The sequence below is a fragment of the Myotis nattereri genome (assembly GCF_964212035.1).
Source record: "Myotis nattereri genome assembly, chromosome: 3".
Classification (NCBI taxonomy): Eukaryota; Metazoa; Chordata; class Mammalia; order Chiroptera; family Vespertilionidae; genus Myotis; species Myotis nattereri.
Window position 1 is genome coordinate 199,262,651 of NC_138077.1, and position 24,353 is coordinate 199,287,003.

Sequence of the window (24,353 nt, forward strand, 5' to 3'; positions counted from 1 at the left end):
TTTTATTGGTTTTTAGAGAGAGGGGAGGGAGAGGAATAGATAGAAACATCGATGAGAGAGGAACATCATAGAGATGGGCTGCCTACTAGGGATCAAGCCCACAACCAGGGCATGGTGCTCTGACTGGTAATTGAAAGGGAATCAAATGGCAACCATTTGGTTCCTAGGTCCTCAACTGCTGTGCCACAGCCACCGGTCAAAACTGACTGTTTTCTAAGTTGAAGGGAATAATAGGATTTACTGGTGAACCAGCAAAAAATAAATGAGAAAAAAAGCCACACCAATGATTATACTTGACTCAATATGAATTTTTATTAATGCACATTTGTCAAAGTCTGTACAAACCAAAACATTCCTGTTTTAAAATGTCCATTATCACAAACATACAAATAAACAAAAGGTGTTACCAAAAGTTAGCTACTCAATTTCATGGTAAAACAGTGTCATGATTTTTAAAAACCAAAATTGCAAGACTGAGGTTTCTTCCTTCCCTTTTTAGAACTTGTAGAAAGTTAGAAAATGCGTGAATTTGCTTTATATAAGTGCCAAGATCTTAAAAAAAGATTTAGTATAAAATATGCTTTTATATTGTCACTTCATGTAACAGAATTTCTCAAGTCTTTAAAATTAAACAAAAACCAGACTGTAACTTTTTTTTACAATCTTTTCCCCACAGTCAACATATGTGCATTTGAAAAATATTATCTGACAGTTTGTCTTTACCTAAAAGTTTCTCATTCAAAAAGTTAGAAAACTATTTAGCACTGCCTTTTCCCTTGCTTGGAGGGAAACATTACAACCCTTCCTAGAGTGATATAGAAACAGCAGAGCCTATTGTTTCTCTTATCAGAAGGAAGCCTCCCATTCCCACATCTGCCCCTTATATGCCTGGGTCCCCTTGTGAGAATGCTATCACACTGGTAAGTGTTTGCTTCTAGGAAATGCCTAGTAAGTTGAACTTCCTGCTACAATATTGGTAGCCTGAGGTACAAATGTCCTCTGCCCTCATGATTTCCTCTAACTCAAGTACCCCTCTGCGTTAATGATTCCAAGATAACTGGTTTTACTGTATCATGGCACACTACATGTCTCTAATTTCTTTCACAAACATCATATAGAGGATCTGAGAGTAAGGCTAGAAATGCAAACTTATCCCCTCTCCTAGAAAAGTAAAACCATGTGCCTGTTTATTGGGTCAAGAAGAGAGAATAGGACATGAACAATTCTGGCTAAGACCAAACTGCTTCTGAGAACAGCACCTGTTTTCAATGCATTTATGTTAAAAATAGGGAGTATACAGGCTGGAGAAGGTGAGGAGGGGAGAAGTTACAGTGATATCATTTCTTTCAACCAGACTCAGAGTTCATACTTGAGCAGCTGTACTGACCCCCCAAAAAGCTCTGTAGTTTAAATATTATCCCATTTTGAATCTGCTCATGTAAAAAAAAATGTTCTCTGACAATGGCCAAGTATGACAACTGATCTAACCAAGTAAGGGTTTTTGGTTTTTTGTTAAAAGAAGTGGCAGTGTGAGAATTTAAAACAGTCACATAAAAACGATCAGGAAAGGGGTAGGGGAGGGAAGTGTCCAGTACAACCTGGACAACCTTTCTTTCTGCCCTTACTTACAAAGACAGACCATTCAAATCTCTGCTACCACCCTAAGTATCTTCTTAAATGCTCTTCCAAGAAATCCTCCAAAAGGCACTTAACTCCATTCTTATGCACTGAATTGTTTCACCTTAACAATCAGTTTTTAAGACTCCAAGATAACAAGAAAGAAAAGATTTGATTCTTTTACTAAAAGCTAGAGTAGGACTTTTTTAAAAAAAGAGGCATCACTTTTACAAGAAGAACAAGCTAGGCTACCATTATTCCTTTGCCAAGAAAATTTCTTTTTTTTTTTAAATAAATAAAATTCTGGCTATACATAGTACAAAGTTCATACGTAATATACCTGGAAATAAACCCAAGGGTATACCCTGAAGCAAAAGGTTTATTGGAGAGAGAAAGCTTCATCCATTATACCAAGTCTTAAGGTGGCAGTTTTCAAAGTTCAGAGGGTGGCAGTGATATGAAATTAATGCCAAACTATTTGTTCATGGGTATGGCAGGATTCAACAACGGACAAAAAAAATCATTCTGCACATAACACTGAGCAGTAACCACCATAAAAAAGAAGAAGAAGAAGAAAAAAGCAGTACAGAGAGAGACAGAGCTAGTAGTACTGTGAGAAGGTGGGGGAAAGGGAGGAGAGAGGATTGGGAGTGTGAGAGTGAGAGAAAAAGAGCCTGAAACTCCAAACATTCAAGCATGCAATCATAACACAGTGAAAAACAGGTGTTTCCATTCAGCCCACTGCAATCACACAAAGGCTAACTGTAATAAAATAGAGATTTCTTAAGAAAACTTGCAGTTCCCAAGTCGCCAACCCTAACCCAGGAATCCATTTGCTGTTGCTGGGGACCTCCTTGTGGTCTCTCACGGAGAGGTTATAGCTCCTGACTTCTCCAACTTCTTGCTCTTGGACAAGGCAGCTGCTTGCTTCAGAAGCTCTCTGTTTTTGGCCTTAAACAAACAAACAAAAAAACAGTGCAAGAAGGATGTTTTAACAGGATAGGATACACTTTTCATGCAGATGCAGGCAGATGTAGATGGTCAGAAAGAGATGAACATATTTTATTATTTTTTAAAAGATATTTTATTGACTTCAGAGAGGAAGGAAGAGGGAGAGAGAGAGATAGAAACATCCATGGTGAGAGAGAATCATGGATCGGCTGCCTCCTGCAAGTCCCCCACCGGGATCGAGCCCACAACCCAGGCATGTGCCCTTGACCGGAATCGAACCTGGGACCTTTCAGTTCGCAGGCCGATGCTCTATCCAGTGAGCCAAACTGGCTAGGGCAAGAGATGAACATATTTTAGAGAAAACAACAGCAAGCTCTAGAGCTATATTTGGGGGAAAGAAGATATTTGCTGGAGGTTAATCAAGATACTTCAATCTCCTGGGATCCACCGTTACAAAAGGATGTTTTATGCAACACAAACAAACCATGGAGTGCCCTAATGTGCTGGATAAACAGAATTTATAATTCAGAAATTTGGAATCACATTTACTTTATCCCAAATTCAAAGAAAATATTTATTAATTCCTGTTTTTGAGGGGGAAAGATCAGAACACATCTAAGAACGAAACAATAGAAGACATGTATAAGGTGGATTAGACTTGTCAATACTTGGAAAAAAAATAAATCTAAGAGATGATCACTTAAAATGTAATCAATTAAACACACGAGTTACTACATAAAATGAGCAGTCATCACCTGCAATTGTTCTGTGACTTCTTTGTGGGTTTTCTCCATTTGGTTCATTTTGGCTCTCATCTGAGATTCTTGGTATTGAAAATCAGCCTTCAACTCTGTGATCTGAGGGAAAAGGCAAAGTAACCAGAATAAATTTCTGCGCAATAAAAAATGTTTCATTACCAGAGAACTAAATAGTACCCCAAATTAATAAAGTCCAGGGCTTTCCTGAAGATCCATACCTAAATCAAAGCCAGAGAATTCCATATCCTATTTTTCTAAGAATTTCCTGAAAATGACATAAAATCCTGTAGTAGCATTTCTGACACTTAACCACTAGCAGGTTTGAAAAATTTCATGTATACCTTCAAAAAAATTAGTGATTATAATACACTTTGACGCCTTTTCTTAAAATATGTTTTCACTGATTTTAGAGAAGGAGGAAGGGAGAGGGATAGATAGAAACTTCGAGAGAAAGACATCGACTGGCTGCCTCCTGCATCCCCCCCTACTGGGGATCAAGTCCGCAACCCAGGCATGTGCCCGGACCATGAATGGAACCAGTGAACTCTTGGTTCTTGGGTCCATGCTCAACCACCGAACCACACTGGCCAGGCTGACTGATGACTTGAGAATATCCATGAGAATAATAGCTGCTTCCGTGTACTGAATTTTTACCCTGCTCCAATAAAACTGATGAATCACTTCATTCAATACTATGATAACCCTGTGGGGAGTAATATTCTTCTTCCCATTTTATAGATGGGAAACTAAGGCTTAGAAAGGGCTAGGTAACATAGCCAAGATCATATAGGCTAGCAAGTAACAGAGCTAAAATTCAAACCCCAGGCCTTCTTCTGTTGACTATGCAATTCAAGAAGCACAGAGAAAAGCTACTTAAATCAGATAAATCAGGTGTAAGATGCGTTTTGAGGTGTAAGCAGCAACTGGAACATGAGCAAAGGAGAAGGGTACCTAAGCAAAGGGTACAGCAAGGGCATAGGCAGAGAGAATGAGATAACTGAGAGCTTGTTCTAATGGCTGATGTGCATGGGGAATGACAGGAAATGAGGCTAGAGATAGGGAGGCAGGACATGAAAGAGCCTGCATTCCAAGCCAAGGAGTGTGACTTTGATCCTGAAAGTTTTAGGGAACAAGCTACTATTTGTTTTTTGCTCCTTTTAAACCCTAACTTTGCAAAGCAGTAGAAACAAGTGTTCATTTTGTCTCTATTTTGCAAAAATCCTTTTATGTGCCATTCTGATCTAGTCCATGAAGAAAATATACTTGAGTCTACTTTCATCTGACAGTCATGTGGTAAAGTGGGAGAATATTGGTTTCTCCCATGAATCTCCATCTTACTGGAAGAAGAAAGCACAGCACAGTAGAAAGAACGGTATAGTGGTAATGACTTGAGTTCATTCCTTTGCTCTGCCATTTACTTAGTTATGTGAATCAGACACATCATTTACTTTCTTTAGGTCCATTTTCTCATCTGTAAAATGAGGTAGAAATTAGATTGAAAGACTGCATGTGAAGTTTTTTTTTTTTTTTAAATATATTTTATTGATTTTTTACAGAGAGGAAGGGAGAGAGATAGAGAGTTAGAAACATCAATGAGAGAGAAACATCGATCAGCTGCCTCCTGCACATCTCCTACTGGGGATATGCCCGCAACCCAGGTACATGCCCTTGACCGGAATCGAACCTGGGACCTTTCAGTCCGCAGGCCGACGCTCTATCCACTGAGCCAAACCGGTTTCGGCTGCATGTGAAGGTTTTAATGTTATAAATGTCTGTGTTAGCTCCTGGAATGAGTAACAGCATTCCAAACCCGGCACAAGATAATATACAGCTCAGGAGAAAAACAGCTAGTTGAAGGAATTGGAACCCTAAGAGAAAAAATATTGGAGGCACTCTTCATCTATAAAATGATAATGATAATAGCCCTGGCCGGGTAGCTCAGTTGGTTAGAGTGTCAGCCTAATTAGCCAAGGCTGCAGGTTTGATCCCCTGTCAGGGTACACACAAGAATCAACCATTAAGTGGAACAACGAATAAGTGGACCAACAAATCAATACTTCTCTTTCTGTCTCTCAAATCAATAAATGAAAATTTTAAAAGTCTTCATTTAAAAAATAAGATGATAATAATAATTCCTACCTTAAAGGGTTGTTATGAAGATACATTAGTTAATATGTATAAAGTACTTAGAATAGAGTCAGGCCCATAGTAAGCATCCAACAGAAGTTAGCTACTATTATTTTCATTAATATATTAAGGCAAAAATTAGATACTCTCTAAGAATGTGAAAATAAATATTAGACACAAATCAGAACAAGGATGGAAAAAGTCCCCTTAAAGAGGAAGGATGACTCATAGGACAACAGAATAAGACTTTACTGAAGATATTAATGTTTTGTTTTTCTCAAATATGGAACGCTTCATGAATATGCGTGTCATCCTTGCACAGGGCCATGCGGATCTTCTCTGTATCGTTCCAATTTTAGTGTATGTGCTGCCAAAGCGAGCACAGTGTGCTTAATAAGTGGGTCACTCAGGAAGGGGGTTGTCAGCAATGGAAGCGAAGTGACACAAGAGTCATAAAGGAAGGCCTACCTGAACACTGTCCAGGGAGAAGGGAGACCTCGCCCACATATTGTGAGTATTACTGTCCCACGGACATGCCATCCCAATAACAGAGATGGAGGCATCAGGTTCTCTTAGCCTGAGAGCATTAAAAATTCCAATTACATAACTACCTCCTCCTATCCCAATTCCATGTTCATTTAGCACTTTCTCATTACAACCTTCCAAGGAAGCTCATACTGAGAAAAATAATATCCAGTTACATGCCGTATTGTAAATTAAGAGGAAGCACTGTGGTTTTATACATTTTCTCTGTAAGCCTGGTTAACACAAGTTCTCCCTGAGAAATGAAAGCTCCCTCCAAATGCTGAGAAAATCAACTTTCTAAACCCACTTGAATGAGATGGATCCATTACAGTGATACCATGCCATGAGTTACCTTGGCAGACAACAAACCTCTCCCCAGGATATCCCAACCTTGCCACTGGCTCTCTCTCAAAGCATCCATGTTAAGTACCCAACTAAGAACAGTTAAATAGAGTTAGCATCGTGCCCTAGTCCACATAGCTTACCCTGTCATCATTCTGGCCTGAGAGGCACTAATTAAATCATACCTTCTTCTCCTTCTCTAAAATCATTTGATCTTTTTGATGCAGCATCTTCTTTAGAGTGGCCACTTCTTCCTTCAGTTGGGCAATGATGACAAAGTGGTCAGTGCCTGGTGAGTCCAGAGCCAGGTCTGGGGAAAAGCTGAGTAGAAAAATGGATAGAAAAAAATCATAACTTGGATGGATAAACTTTTTTCTTTTTCCCCTCTTAATTTTTATGAGTTTGAGTCAAATTGAAGATACACCTGGCAGCAAGGTCCCAACAGACAGAGATAAATGCTCAGGAAATTTTTTTTCTACCTGAGAACACACTGTAGGCCACTGACTTCAAGCTCAAGGGAGGAGCCACTATCTGAATTCCCAGCATTAAGCACAATGTCCACCCACGTCAGACTCAACAGCATTTGCTAAACTGCGCAGGCAAGGTACCTTGATCATCAGATAGCCAAGCTACAACCCACAGCATTCCTGCAGCATTTCCTCTCACATTCAGGACTACAATAAATGCCATTTCACAAGAGCAAACCTATTCTGTTTCAGGTTCACTGAGGAGCCCCAATTATTTATGGGTGAAAATCATCATTTTTTTGTGATTAGATAATTTCCCTAGAAACCGGACCAATGATCAAGAAGTTTAAGCACATGCATTTTCTTTAATGCTCCCCAGAGAGCTCCTCTTTTGATTCTGTTTTCTGCCCCAAAGCACTGTGATGTGGTACAGCTGCTAAGAAGCTGCTGCATTCCATCTCAGGAATGAACAGTCAGTCCTTTTAAAAAAATGATAAAAAGAAGATGAATTTAATAGGAAGGAAGCCAATTTTCCCTACACTACAACTGGTGGGTTAACTGACACTTCCATTATCAAGAATTCTGTGACTTTTGTTGTTGTTGTTCCACTTATTCATGCATTCATTGGTTGGTTCCTGCATGTGCTCCAACCAGGGATCGAACCCACAATCTCGGGACATTGGGATGATGTTCCAAGCAAACAAGCCACCTGGCCAGGGCATGAATTCTGGACATTTAGTTAGGAAAGGAACTAAGAAGTGGCAAACTCCCAAGTCAATCTCAACATGGGTTTTCAACAGATTCCTCCCACTAACACTATCTGAGAAGTTTAAAATCAATGATGCTAGTTGTTAAAAAGATACCTTGCAGAGGTAATAAGAAAGAGTAAACTTCACAGACACTTTGTACCCCATTAAATAAGCAAAATTCAGCCCTGGTAATCCTATATGCTGGTCTGTTCCCAAATCCACCACTGGCTGGAAGGGAGAGCTGAGATTGGGACAAGAATGGAAATAATTTCAAGGATTCAGGGAACAGTATATTAGTTGGTAACACTTCAGGATGCTGGGCCCATGGAGAAACAAAAAAAATGGTTGGGTCTAATACTCTGTTGGGAAGCAATCCACTGCACCAACACAGATGGGACACTCTAGGTATTAGGACAGTGGAGTTTGTAAAAGAAAGTATCGTTGAGAAGGAGGGATGAAAGGCATAAAAATATACATTTAGACAGGCTTAAAATGAAACAAAAATATTGAAATGCATCCCCGTCTCTCCTGATCTTGCATCTGCATTGCACTGTCTCTCTGTAGGCTAAGGAAGCATGGATCATCCCTTAGACTGAATAACACTACCTTAACTCCAACTTGTCTCTGCTCTGCCTCTCAAGGCTGTCTTCTATCCTGCCTGGAGGAGGCCATAGGCACAGATCATAATGAAAGGCATCCCACTGGTGACGTCTTAGAATTAGTGTGGTGAGTTATTTGTGGGTTGCAGAATTTAACTGCTATTAAATCCAGTTATATGTTCCTGCCTATTACTTAATAACAAGGTTAGATTTATAAATAAATATCAGTACTGCTTATTTATAAGATATCAAGTGGCTGGTGTAGTGACCCTAAGAGGTTCACTGAAAACCATACATTAGCTCCAAGCACACCCTAAAATATATTCCTGTTTCAGGAACTGTGTATGCATTTCAAATGGAAGCATGCACACACACTCCAATTGGCTCACCTGTCTCCATTGGTTGTAATTGACTCAAACTTGGGCTTTTTCTTTGGGATTTCATTTTGAATTGAAGACGTAGAAAGTGTTTTCTGGCTTTTAATGGCAAAAACAGAGAGATACACGTTAGAAATAAAAAAATAATAAAATATCACAATGAAAGTGCCAAATGGGACCAATAATAATATAGCTCTTCTTTGCAAGAGTTATTTGTTCTTGATTATCAAAATTCACCAAGGTGTTGATTTCATAGGTTCTGGATGTATGGGTGGTTGGTTTCCATAGGCCCCCAAAATTCTTTGCCTCAATTAAATATAAAATTAATACCTGCCTTATTAATTACGGAGAACAGTCAATAAAACTTTAATAAGTATAAATCTATCTTACAGTTTAAAAAGTACTTTTACATTGAATGTTTCATATGCTGTGAGGTATATACAAGATATTACTTCTACTTTGCAGAAACTGAGGCTCATCAATGTTATTGAGCTACCTAAGAATATAGCTAGTTAACAGTAAAGCTGGGACTAGACACCAGGTTGACATATTTGAACTCATTTTTCTTCATTATGTCTCTGTGAATCTACTGGTGTCTTGAATCCCACAATAACGCTAAAAATCAGTTTTAGCTGTAAGTAGTGAGTTCATCCTCTAAAACTGGTTTGCAACCCTTTTGCTTTAACAGTTGTCCACCATTGCTGAGCTTAAAGGATACGTGAGACCCTTTCTTACTTGCTCTCTTTCCAATATCTGACACCACTGACCATGCCATACTTTTATCCCCCCAACTGTATTAAGGAATAACTGACAAATGTAATTGTGTATATGTAAAATGTACAATGTGACATTTTGATATACATATACATTATGGAATGATTACCAAGATCAAGATAATTAATACATCCATAACCTCACATTGTTAACTTTATTTTTTTTATGATGAAAATGCTTAAGATTTACTTTCAGCAACTTTCAAGTGTATAATACCATATTAATTATAGTCACTGCTATATATCAGATCCTCAGAACTTATTCTTCTTATAACTAAAAGTTTGTACCCTTTGACCTATATCTCCTCATTTCCCACTCCTCCAGCACCTAGCAAACACCATTCTATTCTGTTTCAATGAAATTGGTTTTTAATAAAAGATTCCACATAAAGTGGTGCCATACTTTCTTTGTCTTTCTCTTTTTTCACTTAGCACAATGCCTTCCAGGTTCATCCATGCTCTCACAAATGGCAGGATTTCCTTCCTTTTTATGGCTGAACTAGAAGCCTGGTGCACAAATTTGTGCACAGGTAGGGGCTAGGCCTGGGGGGGGGGGGATGGCCTGTGGGAGGTTGGCCAGCAGTCACCACCCCCAATTGGGGGGGGGGGCGCAACTGGGGCGGCACCGGCAGGGGGAGGGGCCACGGGAGGGGCCATGGGAGGTTGAGAGGGGCTGATTGGGGCCCCTGATCAGGCTGGTTGGCCCCCTGACAGTGCACATCATAGCGACTGGTCATTCTGGTTGTTCCAGTCATTCGGTAGGTCGCTTGACTTTTATTCCTATGTAATAAAACCCTAATATGCAAATTGACCAAATGGCAGAATGAGTGGTCGCTATGATGCACACTGACCACCAGGGGGCAGATGCTCAATGCAGGACCTGCCCCCTGGTGGTCAGTGCCCTCCCACAGGGGGAGCACCGCTTAGCCAGAAGCCAGGCTCATGGCTGGCGAGTGCCAACAGCGGTGGTGGGAGCCTCTCCCATCTCTGCTGTAGGTGGGCGGTAAGGAAAGAGGGGTCCCAGACTGTGAGAGCCTCAGACTCTGAGAGGGATGTCTGGCTGCTGGCTGACGTCTGATCCCCGGGGGGATCTGGCCCTCAGGGGTCCCAGACTGCGAGAGGGTGCAGGCCGAGCTGAGGGACACCCCCCTGCCCCAAGTGCACAAATTTCGTGCACTGGGCCTCTAGTATATAGATAATGTTCCATAAATATACCACATTTTCTTTATCCACTCATCTGTTGAAAAACACTGAAGTTGTTTGGATATCTTTGCTATTGTGTAAAATGCTGCAATGAATTGGAGATGCAGGTATCTCTCTGAGATACTGATTTTATTTCCTTTGGATCTGTACCCAGAAGTGACTGCTGGATCATATGGTAGTTCTATTTTCAATTTTTTGAGGAACCACATTTTTTGCCACAGTGGCTGTACCAATTTACATTCCCAATAACAGTGTATAAGGTTCCTATTTCTCTACAATCAGACCAACATTTGTTCTCTTGTATTTTTTAATAATAACCATCCTAACAGGTGTGAGGTGATATCTCAATGTGGTTTTGATTTGCACTCCCCTGACAATTAGTGATATTTAGCACTTTTTCATGTATCTATTGGCCATTTATATGTCTTCATTGAAAAAATGTCTATCCAGGTCCTTTATCCATTTTTAAATTGTATTCTTTTTTTCTTCTTGGCTATTGAGTTGTATGTTTACATATTTTGGATATGAAATATATTCGGCCCACCCTTCTTGAATGCTTCTAGAGTTCTGTTCTCAGCCTCCAAAATGAGTTACATCAAAAACTGCTCTCATAACCGTTGGAAACAGTGTCCCTCAGATCACCTGCACAGAATCATCTGGGCTATTTATAAAACAATGCAGATGCCTGAATTCTATCCTAGACCCTATAAATTAAACCCTGGGGTGGGACCACAGGAATCTGCATTTTAAATAACCTCTAGTCTCACTGACAAGTGTATGGCCATATCCTAACCTCTCTTCTGAGTTCTAGGCTAAATTCCCACTAAATAATTCTTTTTGATGCTTCAACAAATTCAACTTTCAAAACGGAACTTCTCTTCTCCCCTTCCTATACTCTCTGTAAGTTAAGAATCTAAGAAACCTGAGAATTATCCTTTACTCACCCAGTTCCTGCCCATTTATATGTTCATCAAATCATCTAACTCTCCCTCTAAAGCAGGGGTGAGGAACCTTTTTTCTGCCAAGGGCCATTTGGGTACTTATAACATCATTTGTGGGCCATACAAAATTATCAACTTAAAAATTAGCTTGCTATATTTGGTCAAACATTTAATTAACTCACCCCTCTTGCCTTGGCAGGGCCAGACCAAATGATGGGATTGGACATTTCCCACCCCTGCTCTAAAGTATCTTCCTGAATCTGCCTCTTTGGAGCCACTGCCTCAGTGAAGTCTGTGTTCTGTTTTTAAAAAAAGATATGTTTTTACTGATTTTAGAGAGAGAGGAAGGGAGAAGGGAGGGAGGGTAGAAGGGAAACAGAAAGAGGGGGGAGGGAGGAGGGGAGGGAGGGAGGGAGAGAGAGAGAGAGACAGACAGACAGACAGACAGACATCTATTGGGGCTGTAGAACCAGGAAACTGGGTGAATGCGACACTCAACCAACTGAGCCACAGTGACCAGGGCCTCAGTGAGGTTCTTGTATTAACATCTCTCACCTGGACTTTACAAAAACAAACCAAAAGAAACCTTAACTAGCCCCCAGTCTTTTTTTCCTTTAATGTATTCTCCATAATAATCAGGGTTAATTTTTTTATTGACTCCATGATTCAGTTCATGTTCCTTACCAGATCGGCAGAATCCCTTTTCCTCCCATTTCCCAGCTCCTAACATAAGCTCCAATAACATAAAAGGATTTTCAATTCCCCAGAGTTCCACATCCTCTAGGTCTTTGTGTAAATGCTATTCCCTCAGCCTAGAACGCCTCTGCCCATTGCTTATCTGACGATTCTGACATCCTACGATAAAGCTCCACCACCAGCTCTTCTCCAGCCTTCCTAAGGCAGTCATTTACCACTGCCTCTCAGGCCTGTATCGTGACGTTTCCACTGTGGAATTAATGTTTCCATGCTTCCACAGAACTATACTGCAATGGTTTGATTACAGGTCTGCCTTCCCTACCAGACTGCATTCTTTTGGTGAGCAGCATGATTCTTTTATTCATCTCTGCATTCCTAGCAGAGTCCCTGGCCCATAAGAGTGCTTAATGTTTGCTAGATGAATAAATAAAATCATACTAGTAATAATAAACAGGAGTAACTAAAATATATCAAAAGCTTCCTATATGCCAGTTATAAAACTAATCACTATGCATGAACTATATAATTTATCTTCATAACAACTCCATGCGATAATGCTATTATTTATCTCATTCTACAAAAGAAAAACTTGTCCAAGTTCTCATGTAGAGAACCTGGAAAAGCCATGATTCAATCCAGAGCCAGAACTCTTCACAACACTACCAGGAAAAACCTAGAACAACTATCAGCCTCCTGGCCAAACAGCTGCATCCTTCAGAAAGTGGAAGGACCAATCTTCCAGGGAAATAATCCACTCTAAGGGTGAGGAGAACATTACATGTGAAAGCGGATTAAGTTCACAAACTCTTCAGGCACAATACAAACCAAGTCAGAAAATTCTGACACCTCATAGAAGTCACCGTGGTTCTTGGAAAACATATGAATTGTAAAATATGACAAAGGAGATTCCTCCAGAGGCTAGTAATAGAGAGAGAGAAAAAAAAAAAACACCAAGAAAAATGTATACATAATGATATCTTCTATGACTAATTGTGTGCGATTCCATCTGACCTATCAGCACCTCTAGGCCTATCTTATGCATCAGGGGGTTACCTGTTATAATGGCTGCCACTACTCAATCGACTGTACTGCTCCTTCTCCTGGTGGCTGGCGCGGGAAGAGCTGCTCAGGTGCTTCCTCTGCTCTTTGGTCTTCTGAAGGACCCGTTTGTATGAGAGTGTACACAGCCAGCACAGCAACTTCCCGTCTACCTGGAAGACAAGGAGACAAAGATAAAGAAGATGAAACCATGTACATGGATATGAGAGAACACGAACATAAGGAGCTAGAACCTTTGAGCTGAGTTCCAGCTCTGCCATTAATGAGCTGTGTGAACTCAGGCAAGTCACTTGAGCTCTCTGGGGCTCAATTTCTTCATCTGTAAAATGGGGGGTAATAGTACCTACTTCAGAGGGCTGCTGGATTAGTGACATAATGTGTGTAAAGCATGGTGCCAGGCGCATAAAAAATTGCTTAATAAATATGAGTTGCTAATTTTATGTATCTTTTTGTTGGGTTTTCTTCAACAAACAGAGACCAGAGGAAAGTTCCAAGAATTTAAAAAGATACAAATAACTCCCTGGTGCTTGTTAGGAAAATTCAGCAGAGAGAAGACAGGAGATAAAACAAAATTTACATTTCAGTTTTAATACCTTATAAATGGCTCACAAAATGGTATGCTATATATCTTTTCTCAGATAGAATATCTCCAGAAAAAGACCAATAAATGAGTAGATTCGAGGGCCCCAGTCCCTGGTAGTAGCACTCAGAATTAGAAAAAGTTAGTCCCTTTGAGCAGAAACTGCTCTGCAGCAGGGAGAAGAGCACCGGGCTAGGAAAGCAGAAGGGCTTCCAAAATCCTCTGAAGCTGGGGTGCCTCTGTGCAGCATTAACTAAAAAATCGGGTTGTGGGACAGCCTAGTGCTGGTGACAGGGCAACAGAGCTGGTTGGAATGCATCAGGGTAGGGAGGGAGTGGGCTGATATTTATGGAATTTTAATTTTCATGTTTTTATTCCTGAAACTAGATCTCTTGCCCCATCTTGAATATGGGTAGGTCATACCATCATTTATCTAAAATATTGTCTTGTTAGCAAAATCCAATTTGCACCCACCCTCTAACCCATTAGCAGTCCATGAGTTTGAATCTATTCCATTTCACTGTTTCTACCCAAGGAAAGCTATTCTTCTCTCTCACAACTGCAAGAGCCATCCAAATTGAGCTAATTCCACTCTTAGGCTCTTATAAAACCATTTCCACCTAGCTACCAAAGAGGGCTTCTTCTTTTTTTTTTTCTTTATTGATTAAGGTATTACATATGTGTCCTTATCCCCTCCATTGCCCTCACCCCCCTGGTGTCTGTGTCCATTGGTTATGCTTATATGCATGCATACAAGTCCTTTGGTTGATCTCTCCCCCTTATCCCCACCCTCCCCTGCCTTCCCTCTGAGGTTTGACGATCTGATCGATGCTTCTCTGACTCTGGATCTGTTTTTGTTCATCAGTTTATGTTGTTCATTATATTCCACAAATGAGTGAGATCATGTGATATTTATCTTTCTCCCCAACTGACTTATTTTGAAAAGAGGGCTTCTTAAATGTAAATCTGATTATATCTCTTCTCTCTTTAAAATCTAATGGTTTCTCATCGTATATAATATAAAATCTAAACTTTTTATCATGGCCTATGTTGACTTAAATGTAGCCCCTACCTGGGAATGTAATGTACAGCATGGTGACTATAGTTAATAATACTGTATTGTACATTTGAAAGTTGCTAGGAAAGTAGATCTTAAAAGTTCTCATCACAAGAAAAAAAATTCTGTAATTATCAACAGTGATGAATGTTAACTAGACTTATTGTGATCATTTCACAATATACACAAATTTCAAATCATTGTTATACACCTATGACTTATATAATTTTGTATGTCAATTACACTTCATTAAACAATCAGTTTAGTCACTTTTTAAAAAGTAGAAAAAGAGAACCATAATTTTTCTCAATAAATAACTAAGCTAGAAGATACATATTAATATTTTGGCCTTGCTAGGTAAGACAATTAAAAGGGAGAGGAGATAGTTTTCAATAATGTAAAATCTTATCAAAATCTATCTATCTCCATCTATACACACACACACACACACACACACACACAAACACACACACAGAAAGAAAGAGAGCACACACATACTATATGCCAGAATGCAGAAAATATAGCAGAGAACAAGAAAGATAAAGACCTCACATTCTATGCCCAGCTGGTGTGGCTCAGTGGTTGAGTGTCGGCCTATGAACCAGGAGGTCATGGTTCAATTCACAGTCGGGCACATGCCTGGGTTGTGGGTTTGATCCCGGTATGGGGCATGCAAGAGGCAGCCAATCAATGATTCTCTCTCATCATTAATGTTTCTATCTCTCCCCCTCTCCCTTCCTCTTTGAAATCAATGAAAATATATTTTTTAAAAAAGACTTCACATTCTAGTGGGTGTGGACAAACATTTAAGCATATGAGATAATTTATCATAATGTTACATGCTATAAGACAATAAAGCAGGGTAATATGATAAAGAGTGACTGAGGGAATTAGTAAAAGGTCTTTGTAAGGAAGTGGCAGCTGATGAGCTGAGATGTGACATAAGAAACCAGTTAAGGGTGTATCAGGCAAAGGTGAAAATGAGACTGGCATGTCTGATGGACTAAAAGGTGGCCAGTATGGCTGGAACAAGGTAAGAAGTGGTGAGTGTGATGGCAGCTTAGACTGAGAGTCAGATATAGGCCTTGTAAACCATGGAAGGAGTTTGGGTTTTATTTTAAGTGCAACTGGAACTCACTGGGGGGCTTTAAACAGAAAAACAAACACACACACTATGTGCCATTTGATTCCACCAAAATACCATCATTTCACATATAGCTTCCCTTTATGTCATATTCTTGTGATCCTTAACTTCAACAGATAGAAACAATTAAAGAGCCAGACAGTAAGCCTGGCCAGTGTGGCTCAGTTGGTTGGAGTGTCGTCCCATACACCAGAAGGTGGCAGGTTTGATTCCTAGTCAGGGCACATACCCAAGTTGCAGGTGCGGTCCCCAGTTGGGCACGTAAGAGAGGCAACCGATCAATATTTCTCTCTTACATCGATGTTCTCTCTCTCTTTCTCTTTCTCTCTCTCTCTCTCTCTCTCTCTCTCTCTCTCTCTCTCTCTCTTCCTTCCTCTCTCTCTCCCAAACCAATAATAATAATAAAAACAAACATATCTTCAGGTGAGGAGTAAAAATAAATAAATAGCCAGACAATAAAACTGTTAGTACGACTCTCTTGAGTCACAATCTCTCCTTTACAGAGTTCTATAGAATTCTGCCAATCACCAGTTCACTTATGTGGGATATTGACCACTATAATTCAGGTTCTCATGAGATACTAACTCATGAGATGTTAGACATTTGATAATGAAGTAAACAAAGGCTGAGTATCTTCTTCAAGGTCAATAACAGAACTAGGAGTGGAAGTGGGAAACCTTTCTCTGTTATTTCTTTTTTTTAATGAATTTAGTGGGGTGGCATTGGTTAATAAAGTTATATATGTTTCAGGTGCACAATTCTATCATACATTATTTCTGTTATAGGTCTTTTTAACACAATTGGCTCACCTTCATGTCTCTGAAAGAAAAAGAAAAACACAGAGATTTACCTTCTTTCTGTCATCTTTCCTGTCAAATGCACACTGCTGCTTGCACTGTTCACAAGAATATGGCGGTCCATACTTCTTCTCTGAATTTGTGCAGCGCTGGCATTTGTTGCCAATAAATGCTGCAATTATATTGCAATACTGACACGGTTTGGGCTAAAAGAGGAAAAAACAGAGTCAAGTAAGTATATTATAAAATACCAATGCCTTTTTTAAAGCAATTATTCGTATTACATAGTCATGGTAAAACTTCCCAAGTTTCCTTTTATATTGATGGATCAAGTGCAGTCCAATTCCTAACACTATGTAAAGTGTTTTTATGTGAAGGACTATTAATTTTAAAATAAATAAATGAAAAAAAAACCAAAAACTCATTAGTGTCAATGCTGGGACTTCTTTGAGAAATTCAACAGAACCAGCTCTTTGAAGAAACCAGCAAGTACTTCCAATTTTCTGGAAAAGGCCTCTTTGCCTTTATAATAATAAAAGCATACTATGTTAATTAGATCGGATGTCCTTCCTTCCTTCCGGACAATGCTGCGGTAGGTGGGGCCGAGACAGAGGTGGGAGAGGCCCCCAGCTGCGGTGGTGGTGGGCCAGGGCCAAGGCCCTTGCACGAGTTTCGTGCATTGGGCCTCTAGTCATTGTATAAACACGTTGGAAGAAACGCCTGGAAGACCATAGTATCCTGAACCCCTCACCCTGAGAGGAAAAAATATCACTCATCAATGGCTGGCTTGGTTCAGTGGTTAGAATGTTGGCCTGTGCACCAACGGTCTTGGGTTTGATTCCAGTCGAGGACAGTTACCTGGGTTGCAGGTGTGATCCCTGGTCCCAGTCCAGGCACGTGCAGGAGACAACCAATCTATGTGTCTCTCTCACATCGATGTTTCTCTCTTTCTCTCTCTCTCCCCACCCTCCCCACCTCTCTTCCACTCTCTCTCTGAAAATCAATGGGGGTAAAAAAGAATAGTTGACTGCTACCAAACAAAGAGGTCAAGTCATGGAATCCATCTTTCTCCTTCTCCATACTGGTTGCTGTACCCTCCGGGAAAATTATAATCACAATCCTAAACAGTGACTATAAATACAGAACTCCTCAAAACTGAGTATTAGCTGAGTTTGAAAATTCAAACACTAGATATATTTTTATGAGAAAGTATTTACACATAACTAGTTCTTCCAATAAAAATATAGTAATTACATTAATAGTCCACAGAATGTAAGGTTCCAAGAGACCTGAGCACTTACTGTTAGGTACACAGAAAACTACTTACCGTTCCATATAACTGCACGTTCTGAGCACATTTCTTGCATATTGTACTGGTTTTACTGTAAAGGAAGAAAGAGACACAAGGCTTCTATAAGAAAAAAGTTATTTTAGTTAGGACATCTGAACACTGATTCCTCCTTAAGCCCAAGGAATTTGCTCATTGCTTTGTGCCAAGGTGAAATATAGTCTGGACATCTGGTTATCTGAAGGTTGAGTATCTGGCCAATAGCTCTTTTAATTATTTTGTAGTTATTAATTTTATTAACTCAGATAAATGAGGCTTTGGTTTAAAATAGTGAGTTATTTCTGATTATGACATCTCTAAGTAAAATTATCAGATATGGAGAGGAACCTCAAAAGAATATAATGTTAAAGCCCTGGCTGGGTAACTCAGTTGGTTAGAGTATCATCCTGATATACCAAGGTTGTGGGTTTGACCCCAGTCAGGATACATACAAGAATCAACCAAAGGCCAGGCTGGTGTGGCTCAGTAATTGAGCATAGACCCATGAACCTGGAGGTCATGGTTCGATTCCCAGCCAGGGTACATGCCCGGGTTGTGGGTTTAATCCCCAGTAGGGGGCATGCAGGAGGCAGCCAATCAATGATTCTCATCATTGATGTTTTTCTCTCTCTAGCCCTCTCCCTTCCTCTCTCTGAAATCAATAAAAACATATTTAAAAAAAGAATCAACCAAAGAGCCCTGGCTGGTGTGGCTCAGTTGGAGTGTCATCCCATACACCAAAAAGGTGGCGGGCTTGATTCCCAGTCAGGGCACATATCCAGGTTTCAGGTTCGATCCCCTACTGTGGTGCGTGCAGGAGGCAGCCGATCACATTGATGTTTCTCTCTCCCAAGTTAATAAGAAAAAAAATAAAATATACTTTTTAAAAGGAATGTTATGTTAGACTGAATTGGACTAGCAGAAAATAAATTAATTCTCCTTAGTTCAGATGAATAGTTGAAAAATTTGAGGTTAATATTAAATATATCTGTTTGAAATAGAAACTCAGAAATTGTATCCACGTTGACTTTTCTTTATCTATGCTCCTCTCTATAAGTAAAAGAATATAAAAATCCCAGATGTGGGGATATAGATACTATAACCAAATTTTTTTTTTTTTTTACAGAGAGGAAAGGAGAGGGATAGAGAGTTAGAAACATTGATCAGCTGCCTCTTGCACACCCCCTCCTGGGGATGTGCCCGCAACCAAGGTACATGCCCTTGACCGGAATCGAACCCGGGACCCTTCAGTCCACAGGCCGACACTCTATCCACTGAGCCGGATCCGGCCCACGGGCCGCAGTTTGCCCACGGCTGCTCTATCCACTGAGCCAAACCGGTTAGGGCCCAAATATATTTTTTAAAATATTTTATTGATTTTTTACAGAGAGAAAGGGAGAGAGATAGAGAGTTAGAAACATCGATGAGAGAGAAACATCGATCAGCTGCCTCCTGCACACACCCCACTGAGGATGTGCCCGCAAACAAGGTACATGCCCCCTTGGCCAGAATCGAACCTGGGACCCTTCAGTCCGCAGGCCGACGCTCTATCCATTGAGCCAAACCAGTCAGGGCTCTAACCAAATATTTTGTCAATATTTCCAATTTGTCTAAGAGCCAAAGACTGACAGAAATAAAAATGTCCTTTGCCAGAGTTCATACATAATATTACCTAAATGCCTGAACTGATGAACCGCCTTGGGGGAAAAAATCATCTTTAAATAAAGTCTAACGCTTCAAAAAGGGATGTACAAACAAGTGATTGGTGTGCAAGAACAGTTTAAACAATATTCTGGAGATAAAAATAAAATCACACAAATTATAATATAGCAAATCCAGCCTATTCACTATTTATGATTATTTTACCATACAGTTCCTATGAAAGTGACCATAACGTTAAAACAGACAAAAGAAAAACCTCAAAGTAGAAAACATTTAAATTAAAACGAGATATTCAAAAAAAATATTTTCCAGGGCAACTTTCTGCAATTTTACGAAGGCAGTACAAGAAGCGAAGTACATTGAGAGACTTCTAAAAAAAGGATTGGCATCAGTAAGTCTGTGATGCTAAATATTTTGGTATATACTTAGATTTATTATTGAAGAGGTGGGATATATTATCAATATATACAAGTGTTCCTAACATCTTAGAAAATATGCAAAGTGAAACTATTTCCATGATCCATCTTGAATTAACATTTATGTATGGTATGAATTAAGGGTCATACTTCTTATCTTACCCCACACACGAAACCTAAACCTAAATATAAAAGCTAAAAATTAAAGCTTCTAGAGTATATTCTGTATGTTTCCATGTGTGAGCTAGCAAATAGGCCCCACCATGCTTAAGGCACTGTTACTTACACGCGCAGTTCCACAAAGGTTGAACTTACTAAACTAATAAACCACAAAGCACTTTACTGCTATAGAAAAGCACCTCCCCCACAAAGATGTGTTTATTCATACCTAAGTACCTACATGTTTTTCACACTTTAAAAAAAAAGTTTCAAATGTGAATAGGGCTAACAAATCCTCTTCCAGGATTGCCACATTTCCAAAAGTATCTTCTTTTGGCTCATAAATTCTTCCAACTCTGTATATAGACATACTGGAGCATAAGGCTCATGTTGAACTCCTGTGGTTTCCGAGTGTCATAAAGATTATAACCACAATAGAAAATGATCAAGGATCTGAACAAAAGTTTACTTAAAAAAATTTAAGCCGCCTGGCCGGTTTGGGTCCGTGGATAGAGCGTCGGCCTGGGGACTGAAGGGTCCCAGGTTCGATTCTGGTCAAGGGCATGTACCTTGGTTGCGGGCACATCCCCAGTAGGGGATGTGCAGGAGGCAGCTGATCGATGTTTCTCTCTCATCGATGTTTCTAACTCTCTATCCCTCTCCCTTCCTCTCTGTAAAAAATCAATAAAATATATTTTTTAAAAAAATTTAAGCCTAACTAGGTGGCTCAGTTGGTTGGATGCCCTCTGGTTTACTGAAAGGTTGCCAGTTGGATTCCCAGTCAGGGAACATGCCCAGGTAGAGGGTGCAGGAGGTAGCTAATCCATGACATGTTTCACTCTCACATTGTGTTTCTCTCTCCTTTTACCTCCCTCTCTTTCTAAGAGTCAACAAAAATGTTTTCTTAAAAAAAATTTTTTTTAAGCCATCAAAATTAGACATAACTAGGGAACGTGTGTATTTGATACCCATCAACGTGTTATAATAAAAAAACTACAGTGCTAGCCAGTTGGCTCAGTGGATAGAGTGTGGGCCAGTAGACTGAAGGGTCCCAGATTGGATTCCCACAAAGGACACATGCTCGGGTTGTGGGCTTGATCCCCAGTGGGGGGCATGCAGGCGGCAGTCGATCAATGATCCTCTCTCATCACTGATGTTTCTCTCTCTCTGAAATCAATAAAAATATAATAAAAAAAAAACTGCAGAATCATACTGTTTTCCCTTCAGATCACATAAATCTTTTGCCTTTTTAAAAAAAATCCTCGCCTGAGGATATGTTTTTTTTATTGTTTTTTAAATCAATCCTCACCAGAGGATATTTTTCCTCACTGATTTTTAGAGAGAGTGAAAAGGAAGAGAAGAGACAAAGAGAGAGGAACGGCGATGTGAGAGACACACATCCACTGGTTGCCATCAGGGCTGGGAATCAAAGCCCCCACCTTTTGGTGTACAGGACAAGGCCCCCAACAGCTAATCCACCCAGCCAGAGCTAAATCTTTCGCCTTTTACTAAAGATGCCCATGGAGAGGAACAAAAAACTGCAGAATCTGTGTAAAGCGAAATTGATTACAAGTTTTAAGAGGAAAAAAAGCCTATGAACGTTTTTCACGGTCAACAAAAACGGTACCTCTCCTGCTGGTACTCAGTCCTACAGTAGGTGCACTTCACAACAGGGTGTGCAATCCGACATTCCTGCAACGAAATGAGGATGTAATTTTAATAGGCGGTCAGAAATGGAAACAGCCTTCAGTACCCCGCGCAGCCACGGTGCTTCCGTGAGTCACTGAAACCCGCCGGGCCTCATGTTTCCCCTCTGCCACACCGGCATCACTGTCCTGCGGGGATATGGGCGGTAAGCCGGCCTTTACACGGAACTGCTCTGTGGTCATAAACTGTAAAACAAAGGTACGTATGAATAAGCCGAAGGCTGGAGTCAGGAGCCCTGGGCTCTGGCCTCGTGCTGCCGCTACCGCTGTGTGATTTTTGAGCAGGTCCACTTGTGAAATGCAAGTGCTGCATTAAATTCATCACTGCTTACGTATATAAAACTGCTGTCTAATAATGTCATTTTGGAAGCCAGCTTGGCGACTTTTATCTGTGGCCTCACAGCTCTTCTCTCCCCTTACAGAGGTAAAGCAGGATGAAGCAACGTCAACGAAAAAAAGGGAACGTAAACCTTCAGGGGTAAAAACTGACCCCCAGCTGGTTAGGATGAGGCCCGAGGCCAGCAACTGGATGTTGAGACCATCACCCTTGGGCTTCCTGCGCTTGACTGTGGGCGGGCCTTTTCTAAAATCCTCTCCGCCTCCGACTCTGAGACTAGCTGACAAGTGTCCGGGAGGCGCCCGAGTTCGAGGCACTCTTCTCAGGCAGCACCGAGCTCTGGAGTTGGGTCCCGGGCGGGGCAGGGGGTCCCCCAGCCGGCAACCGGGCGGCAGACCACGGCGGGGGGCCCGCCAGCCCAAGAAGGGTCGCCAGCGCGGCTGGCTGGGGCCAAGCAGAGGACCCGCTGTCCACTCCCCCGCCCTCCCCGGGTCCGAGAACACCGCGCGGTTGCTAAGCAGCCGGACACGCCGCCAAGGGGGCCTGGGCCGGGGCTGGGACTCCCCCACTCGCCCCGCCAGCCCCCAGCGGGAAGGGTGCGGCTCCTCAGCTAGGCGAGCCCGCCACGCCCTGAGCGGGGGGCCCCGCCGGGCGTCCCCGCAGAACAGGGAGCTCCGGCCCGCGCCTCCAGCGTCCCAGTCCCAGGCGCCGCCCCGGCCCGCGCACCTTGCACAGCTGCTGCCCCTGAGACAGCGCCTCGAAGGGAAAGCGCTGGTGGCACTTGGTGCAGGCGTAGAGCGCCGCCATGTCCGGCCCGGGCCGTGCTCGAAGCCCCGCCGGCTCAGTCCGCCGCTTTATCTGACAGTCTGAGGCACAACCGGGCAGAGGCAACGGAGGCGGCGGCGGCGGCAACGGCGGCAGGCTGCGGGCTGCGGCAGGCGGGCGGACGGGCGGGTGCGGCCGGACCTGGGCGGGCGCGGCGACGCTGGGCGCCTGTTCACTGGTCGTTCCGACATCCATCAAGCACGAAGGGGCGGGACACGGAGCTCCCGACGACTCTGATTGGGTCTGGACTGGAGTACGCCACTTATGACGCGCGCGGCCTTGATTATGTAAAAGCACAGTCACGCGGGGACGCGGCTGGGAGGGACCGTCCGCCGCCTCGACCTCGGAAGCGCCCAGGCTCCGCCCCCTTCACGCTTTGTTCCCGCCCTCGCTCCTCCTCTCCGGGGCCGGCGCCGGGGCCGCGGCCTCCTCCGCGCCTCTCGCGATACCTCCGCGAAGTTGTGCTGTTTTGTTTCCCCTGGAACTGCTCTGCGGGAGCCCCAGGGGCACCGTCGGGCCGAACGCGGCACGTTGTTGCTGTAGAACTTCCGCACCGCCGAGCTGGAAAAAGGCGGGGCTTGTGTGAGAATCCCTCCATCATCGGGGCAGGAGAGGCCCGTAGCACTGTCACTCGAGGGGTAAAGGGAAACCATGAGAGGCAACTTAGAGGGGTGCTCTCTGTCTGGGACCCCTAAAATGGAAGAACTCTAGGGAGGAAGGGGGAAATCCCAGAGAGGACACCCCTATGTGGAGGAAGAGGGATGCAGGGTGGTGACAGCCCCTCCGGGAGGGGGAAGACAAATACAAGGCGAGGCCTTCCTTGGGGTCCTCTCGCCCTGGAGGACCCCTCAGAGTGGGTGCACTGGCCTGCGGCTGCCTCCTACCCTGTGCTCTCCAGTTGCACCCAGCTTCTCTCGGCACCTGGGGTTTCGTGGCTGGGCCTGGCAGGCTGCGGAAGGCAAGCCACACCCTCCTGGCGACTCTGCTGCTCTTCAGCGCCCAGCTTGGCCCTTTTAGGGGCTGCCCGGGAATTAGCCAACTATTGTTCTTGAGGCTTTTGCCAAGCTTGTAAGGCTGACCTTCCATGTCCCCGCCCTAGAGTTGCTTTTGGGCTTACATTACTGTTTGCTTTGCTGGTGGCCTGTGCAGTACTAGTTTA

General features: G+C 42.2%; 1 protein-coding gene across 2 annotated transcripts; it reads right to left on the reverse strand.

Annotated features, from left to right (window-relative positions):
* Positions 1-287: 287 nt before the first annotated feature.
* Positions 288-23,365, reverse strand: FAM76A (family with sequence similarity 76 member A). Of its 2 annotated transcripts, XM_081085712.1 has the most exons (9): positions 23,096-23,365; positions 21,954-22,018; positions 18,090-18,144; positions 16,816-16,968; positions 13,179-13,336; positions 8,525-8,611; positions 6,506-6,641; positions 3,324-3,425; positions 288-2,568 (listed from the first exon to the last, which is right to left on the reverse strand). In XM_081085712.1, exons 1-9 carry the CDS (start codon positions 23,174-23,176, stop codon positions 2,482-2,484), a joined length of 924 nt encoding a protein of 307 aa, XP_080941838.1. In that variant the 5' UTR covers positions 23,177-23,365; the 3' UTR covers positions 288-2,481. The 2 variants fall into 2 exon arrangements, with proteins under 2 accessions (XP_080941838.1, XP_080941839.1); XM_081085713.1 differs by lacking the exon at positions 8,525-8,611 and having other exon boundaries at positions 23,096-23,325.
* Positions 23,366-24,353: the final 988 nt, after the last annotated feature.

Coding starts and splice junctions, on each gene's coding strand:
- FAM76A (XM_081085712.1), bottom strand. CDS start 23,176: ATGGCGGCGCTCTACGCCTGCACCAAGTGCCACCAGCGCTTTCCCTTC. Junction 18,145..21,953: donor ACTGAGTACCAGCAGGAGAG/GTACCGTTTTTG, acceptor CTTCCTTTACAG/TAAAACCAGTACAATATGCA. Junction 8,612..13,178: donor AGTGGCAGCCATTATAACAG/GTAACCCCCTGA, acceptor TGCCATTAAAAG/CCAGAAAACACTTTCTACGT.